Here is a 14,529-nt window from a genome sequence, read left to right on the forward strand (position 1 = left end):
TTAATTTACTCCATATAGCAGAGACTGAGTGGTTTAAAAATATCTTTTGCAGCATAGAAGTCATTACAAAAGTCAAGCTGTATTGAACACAACCTACACTTTCCATGTACACCAAGAAGGACGGCAACTTCTAAATTCAAATATCCATAATGTTAATTAATGTTTACCAATGATGGTGTTAAACTTATTTCTTCAATATGAAGCTTGACTTCATTGTAACATTATCTACCATCCACATCCCTTTTGTGTTTATGCCTCTGTGCATGTTTGCATTTGTCTGGGTTGGCCTGACAAATTTTATATTAAGTAATACCTTCTACATGCTAATTAAGTATGGCATCTACAGCAAAAACTGACAACGCCAAATTATACTGTTTCAAAAGTGTTTTACTATTTTCATCAAATTTATATATATATATATGTACACACATACACAATTTTCTTGTGAGTGGGGGGTTGCTTAGCTTGGCAAATAGATTTATGACATAGAGAGCGTCTTAATTGAAAACAGCAAGATCTGAAGCCATATCAGTCTTATCTGTCAAGAAATGGAAAGCGGATAATGTTTTTTAATTCAGAGGGCAGTTTAACAAATGATTTCTATTTGTACATTTCTTGGCAGAATGAGGTTGAATAGTATTTTAATTGCATCTCCCCCACTAGATTTTTATCTGACAGCAAACATACATTATAGCATCTTTATTTATGTATTCTCAGTCTAAGCCTTGCACCAAGCATTGTATTTAAAGGAAAGCAAGATTTTCTTTTAAGGTACTCCCATGACAAAATCATTTTGCAGTCAGTACTCTAAACTTTGCAATTTTATAAATAATCAAATCTATAGTTGACACATTACAGTGATTTCTAATTTTTCTGCAGATTAGAAAATAGTATGTTTTTAACAGTTCTTTTCAGTTTGACTCATGGGCATCATATCAGATCATTAGTTGCAACACATTATAAAATATTTAGCTTTAATGAGTCTAATGTATTAATCAACTATCATATGAGACAATGTGTAATTGAAGTAAATATGTGTAGTCAGCTTTGCTCTCCATGATCCATCTACCTGGATGTCAACCTATAACCAACTAAAAAATTCCGTAGCAATTTAAGTCAACAACAGAAGAGGAGAAATAAATTACTACATGAGTTCTTTCCAAGTGAATAAGAACTACAGGTGTCCAGACAAGGTACAAACGTCTCTCCTTTAGAGATGTGATCAATATATGTAATGTAGACTAACACTTGAATTATGGTTTAAGAACAGAGAAATAGAAGTTTCAAGAAAATACTATATATACTCACAGACAGAACACTGATCTACTTGGGTAACAACAGCCATGCATAGAAAAAAAAAAGGGGGGCAGGGACAAGAGGTATGATATGAAGAAAGGAATGACCAAAGTCCTCACTAGCACAGATAAAATATTTTATAAATTTTCCCAAAAATATTTCTGTAGAGAATTCAGTACCATACTCAATCAGAAGACCAGTTACATTTTACTTATGCTGAAATTGCCCTCATATTTGAAAAGCTAGTCCTTCTAAGCACCCAACTTCCTACCAAACATTCTAGTGCCTTGGGAAGACTCAAACCACTGGCTTTAACATGAGTAAAAATAAATGGATAAAATATACTTTGCATATTTTACAAATATCCTCTGAGATATAAAAATATACTTTCAGTGCTTAATTTTTCATTTGTACTAGAAATAGAGTTCTATAATGCAATGTTATACTTCTTCCAAATACCTATGGCTATTTGAATTGGTTAAAAAAAAATGCAATGCATTTTTCCATGTAAATTTTGAACTTGGTAGTGTTCAAGAAATGACATCCTTTTTGTTTGCTTAAACATTCGCAGCCTACCCTCACTGGGTGGAAAAGCTGAATGACACTCAGTTGGACAGTGGGAGCCCTCTCCGATGGGAATGTAAGGCTACTGGAAAACCCAGACCCACGTTTCGTTGGCTGAAAAATGGAGCACCCCTCTCACCTCAGGTATTGTAGGGCACTATTAATCTGCTCCTGTGTAATTTTAGCAGAATGTCACAGAGGACACAGTAGGCTCTTTTAGTTTTATTCAAAGTCACTTCCTACTTCTGCCTCTTAATGTATTTGAAATAAAACATTATAAGTATCTGAAGTTTTTAATTATCTCATGGTTTTAGTAATACATTTAAGATCTTTTCAACTCTATACAATCTTGGGAAATACCACTATCACAGACGCATTTCCCATTGACCTTTGAATATCATGTAAACTGTTGCTATCACTTTGCAGATGATGGGTTTGATCCCTAAAAGTGAAGTGACTTGCCCAGGGTTGCACATCTAGTAACACACACTGGAAAAGAATCTTAGCCTCCTGTGTCCTGAATAGGTTCTCTCTGTGACATCCTGCCTCCAGAGACTGAATATATCTCTTTGCAGGAAATCTGCATGTTCTTAAAGCCAATTACTTTTGTACTGGATTTCAAAATAAATCAGTTACTATTGAATTTCAAAATAACTAATAATTTTCTGTTTTCCTTAACTGGCATCTTCATAGGAGGGAGGACAGAGGAGAAATTGCTCCTTATTTATGGGCATAATAGAGGGAAAGCATGTAAAGGTGAGAGGCTGGGACAGGTCCTCCACTGTCCTAGGACCTCTTACCTTGGACTTCAGTTTGTTCCTTTTAAAAGGAAGAGATTGAGTCAGATCCTATCCTGTGACATACAGCTTCCACATTCCTTTATTTTAAAATCAGTTAGGTCAAGACAACATGCCATATCCCAAAACAATTGGAAAGGACTACTCAGAATACCTGTGAAGTGGGAGGTGGATAACCTAAAATAACCGTTCATAGACTCGTTCCAATTCTCCTTGAGCTTCCAGATAAACCTTGAGAATGAGCTATGCTGCTTATGTTTTTTATTCTTAGCATCCAAGTAACAGAAATTCCTCTGGCAGATAATTTGCGTAGGAAAAATCATCAAATTTCTTGGCCTCTCTGTTAATGAATAAAGCATTGCTCAGAAATTTTAAAAAAATGACTAGGGTGGTATTAACAAGACACCTGCTTGTCTAACCATATTTTACATTTTTTTTGAATTGTGACCTTGATCTTATTTTATCAGCACATCTGCAATTTTCTGTCTTCCATATTAAGTTTCTTCTTGCACTTTCATTTAATAATTTTATACAGATTCCAGCTGTAAGCAAGTTAGAGTGTGTGTGAGTGTGTGTGTGTGTGTGTGTCTTGGGAAGTGAGAGAAAAATTCCAACTTCTGATCAGATCAACATAATAAAGGGGTGTTTTTATGACCTAGCCTATTTTAACCTTGACCTCATGTCTACAAATCCCCACTTTTTCCACCAGGTGAACCTCTATATCTCCTTTGTCAAAGGAATTCAAATAAAAGCATTATCTGATGGTGGTAATTCACAAGCTTAACTAGTGCACCAACATAGGTGACTTTGTTTTAAAACAAAGCAGTAAAACTCAGAAGAATGAAAATATAGTTATGATTTCTAGTAAACCTAATAAAATAATCAACAGTAAATGTGTGCTGTCAATACACCTGAATTGGAGGCTTTTTACCCCTTGATTTAGGGGAGTAACCTAAAAACTATCATTTGTTTACTTTCTAGATCTCACTTTTTTTATTCCATTACAGAGCAGGGTTGAGATGGTTAATGGAGTACTGATGATCCACAGTGTTAATCAATCAGATGCTGGAATGTATCAATGTTTAGCTGAAAATAAGTACGGAGCCATTTATGCCAGCGCAGAGCTGAAGATTCTAGGTATGCAATTTCTAAGTATATAACTGCGAAAGTAGGGTCACTTCTTTGCATGCTCTAATTGTTATAAATATTGAAGTTTTATGGTGCAATTTTAAAAACCAACTTCCTGACTTGAAAAGAAATACCATGTCTTGCTGATATACAGGTTTACATTACATGAAGCTTCTCCCATAGTGTTTGGAGAGGGGGTATATACTTTTTTCTAACATTAACCCTAAAAGGGTGATATGATGACCTTTCCATGACATTTTAAAAATCATATATATTAAGTTTCAGAGAAAGTACCTGGAGAGGATCAAAATGCAGAATTCTAGCAGCCTGTCCCAGTTCCCATACTGATGTTGAACATTCCCCCAAGTAACTCCTGCCTACCTGAACAGCAGGACTCTGAGGCTAATCACCCTCTTCTCAAGGGGCATAATCCCATATCATCCTTACAATAATAAGGAAAGGTTTCCTGAGGCCAGGCTCATAGGCTTACACCCTTCATATAAAGGTAAACTGGGCACTAGCAGAAAGAACTGATCCAGAATAAACTACCCAGGATGGAAATCTGAACCTCTGGAATGGATTTTAATTTTTTGCCATCTGATTTCATAATCTTTGTAAACTACCATCCCAAATTTAAAGACAGATATTTGTATGATCTTAACTCACTGTCTCCCTAGAGTAGGCAAAAGCCCAAGTATGCTTTGCACTCATCAGTTCAATTTGCAAAACATAACATTGACAAAACACCAGAGATCTCAAGAATATGAGAACCCACCACTCCCACACCAGCTAAATATAATAAACCATCTATTTAATTTGAACTTTCTCTACATTTCAAAAAACTTCGTCAAATACATACAACATTTCATGTTCGTTTCTTATCTACTAAGCCATCAAATATAAATGCACTTTCTTATTGAATTACACATAAATATTTCTGAACTAAAAATTTGACTTAGCCTCTCAACTGTTAATGGTTCATCCAGAAACACATTTACTATACATTTTCAAATTACCTTTGATAAATTCTATTTCCAATAGGCAACTAAAAATGTTACCTGAAATCTCCCCATGAATCCCTTCATTTCCCCTAATCTCTTTTTTTTTCTTTGACAGGCAGAGTTAGACAGTGAGAGATTGAGAGACAGAAAGAAAGGTCTTCCTTCCGTTGGTTCACACCCCAAATGGCCGCTACGGCCAGCGCACTATGCCGATCCGAAGCCAGGAACCAGGTGCTTCCTCCTGGTCTCCCATGCGGGTGCAGGGCCCAAGCACTTGGGCCATCTTCCACTGCCTTCCCGGGCCACAGCAGAGAGCTGGACTGGAAGAGGAACAACCGGGACAGAATCGGATGGCCCAACTGGGACTAGAACCCGGGGTGCCGGCACTGCAGTCAGAGGATTAGCCTAGTGAGCTGCAGTGTCATCCTCCCCTAATCTCTTAACACATCTTTATAAATATATCCACTAACTTTTTTAAATCTTGTTGTGCCTTGTATTGGTATATTTTGGACATGAAACTCTTAAGAAATACCCTGGAATTGGTCAGTTGATATAAACATCTCAGACAATTTAGACATATCATACAGAGTCAAAAATTTTATTAAAAGCAGTACTAATAAGTTATCAGACAAGTATGTAACTGCAATGATTATAAAATTTAGATTTCAGCAACTTTATATTAAAAATATATTTTCATTAAAACTAGATTCAATTTTATATAACATAAAAGTAAAATATGAATTAAGATAGGTCACTGGCATCCCATATGGGGGCCAGTTCATGTCCCAGGCACTCTACTTCCAATCCAGCTCCCTGCTAATAGTGTGGGTAAAGGAATGGAGACTATCCCAAGTGTTTGAGCCTCTGTCACCCTGTGGGAAACCCAGAGGAAGCTCCTGGCTTCAACTTGGTCCAGCCCTGGCTGTTGGAGTCATCTGGGCAGTAAGCTAGTAATGGAAGATCTTCCTCTCTATTTGTAACTCTTTCAAATAAATATTCTTTAAATAAAAAAGAGAAAGAAACCACATTCACAAATAGGAAGTGGAGGAGACAGGCTTATCCTCTGCATAGGTAACCTCCACCTTTCCAAAGAAACCACAAAGAGACTCCCTTAGTGGACCCCTTGGCCTTTTGCCCACATCATTCATTATGCTCACAGCTGAAGCTGGTAATCATAACTAAGCATGCCACTTTTTACATTGCATAAAAGCCATCATCTCAATATAACGACAGCCAGTAAAGTGTCTTATTCTAAGATTTGAGACATGTATCCCAGAAGAAGAGGTTGCAAACTCTGATACTGTCATTGCTTCTTTTAAAATTATCATTTTCTCTTTAATAGCTTCAGCTCCCACTTTTGCACCGAATCAACTAAAGAAAACCATCATTGTGACTAAAGGCCGAGAAGTCGAAATAGAGTGCAAACCCCAAGGCTCTCCAAAACCAACCATCTCCTGGAAGAAAGGAGACAAAGCAGTTAGGGAAAACAAAAGGTTAGAAATCTATTTCATAATTCAAACCCTCAGCATTCGACTTTTTTGAGGTTGTGTTGCAGATGCAGAGTGTATAGGAAAGAGTTTGAGAGTAATTGTGAGATGTACTTCATAAACCGAACTATGATTTTCCATATGTAATCATTTTAAGAGAACTCAAATTTCTAATTCAATATGATCAGACTTGTTTGCCTCCATGGGATTTTAGTACCAATTGGTAAATTTACTAGTTTATAAAGAGCAGATACTTTCATTAGATTATTTTTTGCTGTTCATTTGAAGTCTATAGTTCTGGGGGTCCAGTGGTTATCTATAATTTTTTAAAATACTGTTAAATAATGAAAACATATTCTGCATCTAATGGATAATCACCTTTTGATGAAGTTTGTGCATGTATTACCTATTACTGGTGTTTACCTTTTTGTCTTCAATCATGTTGAGGCAAATAGAATAGGATTACTTTGGATTGCCATGGGCAAATAAGAGACATACAGAGGAATGCTGAACATGTAAACATTTGTATTTGGCATGTAAAAGCCAAAGGCTATCATGGGAGTATAAATGTAGAACACTGATGAGAGATTCAGAATCATATTGCAATCTGTGTATGCCAAGTTCAATAGTTCCACGCTATACTAGTAATTACCATACTGGTATTTCAAAATGGTGATTCAGCTTTGACAACATAATATTATTATGCTTTTAAGAGTTTCAGTTTTTGTTAGATATATAAGGAGTTTTACTTAGATATGGAGAAACAAATCTGTAAAAATAATTTAGGTCAGGACTAAGGGTCTATTTGAACAATCCTTAAGTAACTTTGCAATATTTTGGAAAGTTTCCGTAAAGCATTTTTGTTTCTCATCAAGTCTGAAAAACCTTGAATTGAATTGTCTGTGACAGATGAAATAATTTATGGAATGATTTTGTTCAGTTCAGACCCAAGGATCTAAGCTGCCTGGAATGGGTGATCATATGGGAACAGGATAGTTCATAATGCACATCTTGTTTTGAAAGAAAAGGTTTCTTAGTGGAAGGCTTAAGCAAAAATTCCAAGATCAGTGTTTCCTATGGTTGAATTAATCAAAGAATGCTTGGGTGTTTTTTTTTCCCATTGATGCTCACATAAATCCAACAGGCAGAATCATGCACACATCTGATTAAAACAGAAGAAAATCATTTTTGTTGCATAACAAGTTACATTGCTTAGGGTCATCATTTTTCCTGAAAGTATTAACAAATTTTACAATGTATTCAAAATATACACAGGTTTTATGAGCATAATCCATTCTATTTGAAATGTATTACTTTGTTTTATGTGTGTAAGTACTATCTATGCCTTATCCTATTTATTTCAGCTCACTATAAGACTGTTCATCCACTATTTACAGATCTCGTATCATGAGTTTAAAAACTTAGGTTACATCACTTTTGCAAAAGTATTGAGACAAGTAACAATGAGATTTCTATTAAAATAAAGGACAATAAAATTTTTATTTTCCAGAGGTTGAAAAATGCAGTTTGTGAATTTCCTAGGTTTCTTACACTAACCCCTTGGGCTAGTGAGAGAAATATACTGACCTAATCTCAGATCCCTCATTTTCCAGATGTTGATACTGGTCAAAGTGTTGCTCAGGAAGTAGAATGTAGTGCAAAAAAAAAATATTTATTCAAATAAACCAAATCAGCCAAATTTGGTTAGCATTCTGCCTACCCTGATCTATAAGTTTTGATACATTAACTGGCTTTATTTGATAACAAAGCCAAAATACATAGTGTGTTTTTACCCTTAAACTCAACAGGGAAATTTTATTAAAGATACAACCTACTTGGCTACCTAAATAAGACATCAAAATAAGAGGCTATGATTTAAATAGCAAAAGACAGAATTTCATGAATATGACATAATAATTGAGCTGCACATTCTACAAATATTAGCAGAAACATGAAACTTAAAATTTCAAATGTGTTTATTGTACATCCCTTAAAGCAGGATATCAGTTACAATGATTATTTTCTTCTGGAAGTTTTAGGTGACTCCTCCTGGGAAGCATACCAACCATTTTATAGAAGCTGCAAATGTAAATCTAAACAGAAATGGAAGTGTCAAAAACTATGAATACAGCAATGTTTTCTGACATGTATTTTTTAGAGGTCCATATGCAACTCAGGCTTTATTTTTTTGGAGCATAAATATATATATATATATACTATTCATAATAATCCATATGAAATATTTATCACTCATCCAACATGCAAATGCAACAAATATGTTATATGAATTTCCTTTTTTGATTAATGATTTGTGCAATTATTTTAGGCTCACGCCAAAGAAATGATTGTAAATCTTTCCAAGGAACTGGAAATTGCCATTTTGAGAAAACAGATAATAGTATTATATTAGGAGGAATAAATTAAAGTACTATTATGCAGAAGAACATTTTAATCAGAGCACTGTGTCATTTACTTTCAAAGTATATAATATATATTCAGAACAATGGGATAAAAAGAATTTTAATTGCAGAGAAAACTGTAATCTAATCATTTGAAAACATGTCATACTCACAAAGGTGAATTTGAATTTAAATTTAACTGACCTGTACTATCAACTGTAAATATAATGTTAGAACTACTGAAGGTGATAGTTAAATGCTTTTTCAGCAAAGAGCCTAATCATGATCTGGCTTACTATTTTCTGCTATATTTTGATAGAATCTTCTAGGTTTGCTTAGGAAAGAAACCTTCAAAATACTCTTTTACATACTTATTTTTACTAAGGAAAGACAAAAATCACTATCCAGAATTTTAATATGTTAAAATAGCTGGAATATAACATGACTTTTAGAAAAAAAATCTGATTAAGTTGCCCCTGATATATTATGAAATACTTCATTAGGCCCTGGAACATACACCTAAAATACATAAGAAAATGGATTACGTAAGAGCGTATGAGTTGTTTATAGTTGTGTTATTTATATCACAGATAAGTTGTTTAAATCACAGAATGATCAATATGAACTACTCCAATGAATCACACTACAAATTATTACTGCTCATAAGTTTATAGCATTTATGATCTGCAAAGCAATACATTTTAACCATCTGTACCAGTTTAGAAAAACAACACTCAGTTGCCCTGCTTATCCCGAGACTGAGACTGTAATAGTTTATCTATTATCCCTTTGCTTATAAAATTGGATTTTAAAAGATTAATCTCACTGATTTCTGAAAATACAATGAAATTTTGTATGTAAAATACACTGGGTAGTGGATGGCATGTGATGCATTCAGCGGGTATTACCTGTGATGATGGCGTTGATGGTAACGGTGATGTGAGGCCAGCATCCTCTGAGTCTTGGGAATACTGGCATCAACCTCTATTATTAGTTTGGAAATTATATCCATTTCCCTTTCCACTCTGTGTCTAAGTGAAGGAGGCTTAAACTATTTGCTGAGCCCATAGAAGTCTGTGTTATAAATTTTTTAATCATTGATTTATCTTCCCCAATTGCCATTCTCTGTCTACAGATGCCCCAAACCTACACTTCTCATCACCTATTCCTGACTGCCACTCTCATCTCTACCCACTCATAGTTTGAAATCTTTGGTTTCTATACTAGTAGGCTGAATATAGACTTGTTCCATGATCAGCTTTATAGACTATGCACAGATAGGAGATTGCATATGAGGAGTAGGAGATCTTTTAAAGGTATTTTGTACTCTTTCTTTAGAGTATCTCCAGGTTTTGTCCCTGATTTTTGAAGATCACTAGCACATACTGATGTAGGTTTCTTTATCAATCATGTCCATTTTCATACTAAAACTCAAAAACTCTAGTACTAGGAATTAAAATGTTCCATAGGGATTTTCTCCTCTAGTATACTCTTGTTCAGAATGTTCTGCTCATCAAACTCATATCGGATTTTCACTTCAGCTCATTATCTCCATTACTTGGCCATTAACTTTTGTTAGAGTATAATCATCCAGCAGCACTCCAGCAGTGCACAAATATTAAGTCTTCATGATTGCATGTGAAATTTCTTGTACTTACTTTGGACAAAGACAAATTTGGCTACAATGAAAAAAAATTCCTGGTAAAGGCAGATTTTATTTTCTTTCCATTGGCTCATATGTAAGCTTCCATTAAAACTCATAGAAAATGCCATGTTTTTAAAAATTATTCACAATTATTAAATTCACTGAAATTTTCAAGTGCCAGTGTTCATTCCTAAGAGGCAGAGTAGAGTTACAGAGATAATAGACTGTAACACAAATGGGTGCTTAAAAATTATAAATCCAAAAATTAGTTATTGTTCTAGGAAGGAGCACTATGATTGAGTAATTTTTCTTTTATGGGACAGTAATCTCAGCAAAGGCTTTTCCAAGTTCCATTGTAATATTCCCATTCCTATCAAAGGAGCTTCAGAGCAGCAACGTTTTCAACTTCCCCATTTAACACACATAGAAAATTGCACTTGAAGTGCCCATTAGTTGACTTCTAATGGGAATTCATGTTGTGTTTATTAGGCAACAATGATCAAGCTCACCAACTGATTCACAGCCATATGGGAAAATACATTCTTTGTAAAAGCCCTAAAGGACACTGGAACTGAGAAGAAAGCATGGTCTTATTTTTTCTCAGGAAGAAGAGGAATTCATGGGTATAATTAGGGTCTTGTTTCTGTCCCTTTGTTTCCACCTACATGCTGTGTTTGCTAATGAACAAGCTGTTTTGTTGCTTCCGCAATGGCTATGTCTTCTACATATTAAGAACATAAAACAATGTAGACCCTAGGTATCATGGTTTTTTCAGGGTCTAAGAAATCGTATAATGAGGGAAAATGAGCATTCATATATCAAGAATGTATCATCTGACTTTCTGTAAATTAAAATCTATGTTTTCAAGGGAAATCAAATGACACTGCTTAACTAAGGGAAGAGAAGGTTGATATCTGACTTCATAACATTTAACACTAATGAACTGCTGACACTATATGATGTGTTATCACTCAGAGATGGCCACTTGCTGTTCCATAGGTCCACTAAGCTTGAGGTAATGAGGAGGAAATGGCCTTCCCTTCATTCTTGTGGAGCTAGGATGCTGACTTTCTGGTTTCAGTGAAAGCTAATTGCATAAGGCTCTTGATTCACCCTCATCTCACCTTTATAAGGCTAATCAGAGCATGAAACAGAAAATGCAAACTCATAGCAGCATTGGATATTAAAAATATAGGTGAAAAAATTATTATCTTCTAGGAGGAGTCACTCCATCAAGAAAAAAATGAACAAAATTATAAAATAATGGTTTGTTCAAGTCTAGACCCCTGAGACAACAAAGTCTTAAGAAGCCAGAAAAGAGATTTTCCCACTAACCTCTGCTTTATGCCCATAACTACTAAATCCAGAAATCGGCCTCACTTCAAAGGTTGGCTTGAATACACCTACCACGAAAGTCACATTTTAAAGTAGCAAAGTGTTACTCTCCCCACTCTAACCCATAAATGTTAATCCAAGATAATTTCATTAACTATGAATCCAGCCATGGGGTGAAAGGACATAAATCTTAGCATTTGAAGTGATTGGTAAGTAAATAACCATGTCAATAACAGAGAAACAGAGAAGGATGCCAAAACCCATGAATTATGGAAATTGCATAATTCTATGCTCTGCTTCTGGACAAAGAAGGAATGTTGATTATTTCCAATTGTCCAGTACTAACTTTGCCTATACACAATCATAAGGATGAAAGGATGGGAGTAAACAAGCCCCTAACCTCTGTCTAGCTGAGCAATGCAGGGGACCTCATAGTCACTGGTTATTTGACTTGAAATATTGCACCAACTGTCTTGAAAATCCATGTTGGAAGAGCAGACCCTGGGAACTGAGAGGGTAACAAAAGGAGGCAAGGAAACCAAGAACGTTTCCAATTGCAAAACCAGGACATTGGAGCCCAAGATAGTGTAAAGCAAACACCCCTATACTCACCAAGGATGGGTACAGTACAAAAATGATTTACATATATGCATTTAAGCATGTATATACAAGCATATTTCAAAAGATCATGGAAAAATGAAATTAAAGATAAGCTTATTTTGGTGCCAAAAATTGTGAAATCCACATATATTGTTTCTATTATATAGATGTTTTCATGAACTTTTTGAAGAATCCTAAGGGCAAGAATTTCAAAAACTTTTTGCATCAAAATAAACTATTTTCCATGAATTATTTTTAATACCTTCACACAAATATCAGTGCTTCCCCCCCCCAAAAAAAATCTGAAAACATTCTAAATGATGGTACAAAGATAGCTATGTAAGAAAAGTCAAAAAAAGGCTTGCATACACACACACCCATGATACTTCAAAAGGTTTGTGGGAAATGGAATTAAAATTTTGGTGCAAAAACATTTTTGAAGCCATGCATATCATTATAATTGTGAACATTTTCTATGAACTTTTTAAAGGACCCTCATGTCTGTCTGTGTGTGTTTATGTGGTAGAACACTATAGTTACTTGAAATTATGTTTTGATGCATATTTAAGGGCAATGGCAAAAGGACTTATCAACTGAGGAAATATTGTATAAACATCCAAAAACTTATTTGAAGAGAATATTCATGCATGCACAAAAATACATTAACAATACTGGAAATGACTGAAGCAATAGTTCATATGTTTTGAGATGATTTATGAAAATTTTTAAATTATATGATTTTCTATTTTATACTATTTTTATAATCATAAGAAAGGTTTACATACACTAAAAATTTAAGGAAATTTTTTTAAAAAATTGAGAGTTACAGAGAAAGTGGGAGAGACAGAGGAATATTCCATCCACCACTTCACTCCTCACGCAGTTGCAATGGCCAAGACTGAGCCAGACCAAAGCCAGAAGCTTCATCCAGATCTTTCCACAAAGTCAGCAGGGGCCCAAGTACTTGGGCCATCTTGTGCTACTGTATTAGCTGGAAGCTGGATTAGAAATGGAGCAGCCACTGGGGCTGGCACTGTGGCACAGTGGGTTAAGCCACTGCCTGGAGTGCCAGCATCATATACGGACACCAGTACGAGTTCTGGCTGTTCCACTTCTAATCCAGCTCCCTGCTAATGCACCTGGGAATGCAGCAGTAGAGGGCCTAAGCACTAGGGCTCCCTTTCCCACGTGGGAGACCAGGAAGAAGCTCCTGGTTTCGGCCTGGCTCAGCCCTAGTCATTGTGCCCATTTGGGGAGTGAACCAGCAGATTGTAAAGACCGCTCTCTTTAACTCTGCCCTTCAAATGAATTATATATATTTATTTATATTTTATATATATATTTTATATATATATATATATTTTTTTTTTTTTTTTAAGAAGTGGAGCAGGGGCAGGAGCCTTGGAGCAGTAGATTAATCCTCTGCCTGCAGTGCTGACACCCCATATGGACACCAGTTCTAGTCCCGGCTGCCCCCTTACAGTCCAGATCTCTGCTATGACCTGGGAAAGCAATAGAAGATGGCCCACATCCTTGGGTCCCTGCACCCACGTGGGAGACCCGGAAGGAGCTCCTGGGTCCTGGCTTCGGATCAGCGCAGCTCCAGCCATTGCAGCCTTTGGGGAGTGAACCAACAGAAGGAAGACCTATCTCTCTGTCTCTCCCTCTCACTGTCTGTAACTCTACCTCTCAAATAAATAAATAAAATCTTTAAAAAAAGTGGAGCATCCAGGACAATATGGGATGCTGACATCACAAGCGGCATCTTTACATGCTAAGCCATAATGCCTGTCTCAGTATAAACTTTCTTGGAAAAGTTAAATGGCATATATATTTTTTGACAAGCAGAGTTAGATATTGAGAGAGAGAGAGAGAGAGAGAGAGAGAGAGGTCTTCCTTCAATTGGTTCACCCCCCAAATGGCTGCTATGGCCGGTGCGCTGCAGCCATCCGAAGCCAGGAGCCAGATGCTTCTCCTGGTCTCCCACACGGGTGCAGGGCCCAAGCACTTGGGCCATCCTCCACTGCCTTCCTGGGCCACAGCAGAGAGCTGGACTGGAAGAGGAGCAACTGGGACAGAACCGGCATCCAAATGGCATATATTTTTAATACTATGATTCAGTTAATTAATATGATTTGAACTTAAGGGACTTTTTTTTTTTTTTTTTTTTTTTTGCAAATGCAAGAGGCGGCTTTATTTACGTTTTGCGCAAAACAGACCCCTCCCTCCTGAGAGAGTGAGGTACTGGACGAGGGTTACAGGCAGTATTTAAAGGCA

The 14,529-nt window shown here is 35.9% G+C and overlaps 1 protein-coding gene across 1 annotated transcript in view; it reads left to right on the forward strand.

The window, feature by feature from the left end:
• Positions 1–14,529, forward strand: part of CNTN5 (contactin 5) — a 549,774-nt gene that overhangs the window by 255,392 nt on the left and 279,853 nt on the right. Inside the window, exons 10-12 of the mRNA XM_062197592.1 lie at positions 1,868–2,004; positions 3,665–3,794; positions 6,129–6,279. Of these exons, the coding sequence (XP_062053576.1) occupies positions 1,868–2,004; positions 3,665–3,794; positions 6,129–6,279 (418 nt within the window). The remainder of the gene's footprint in view (positions 1–1,867; positions 2,005–3,664; positions 3,795–6,128; positions 6,280–14,529) is intronic.

This window comes from Lepus europaeus, chromosome 7, assembly GCF_033115175.1.
Source record: "Lepus europaeus isolate LE1 chromosome 7, mLepTim1.pri, whole genome shotgun sequence".
NCBI lineage: Eukaryota > Metazoa > Chordata > Mammalia > Lagomorpha > Leporidae > Lepus > Lepus europaeus.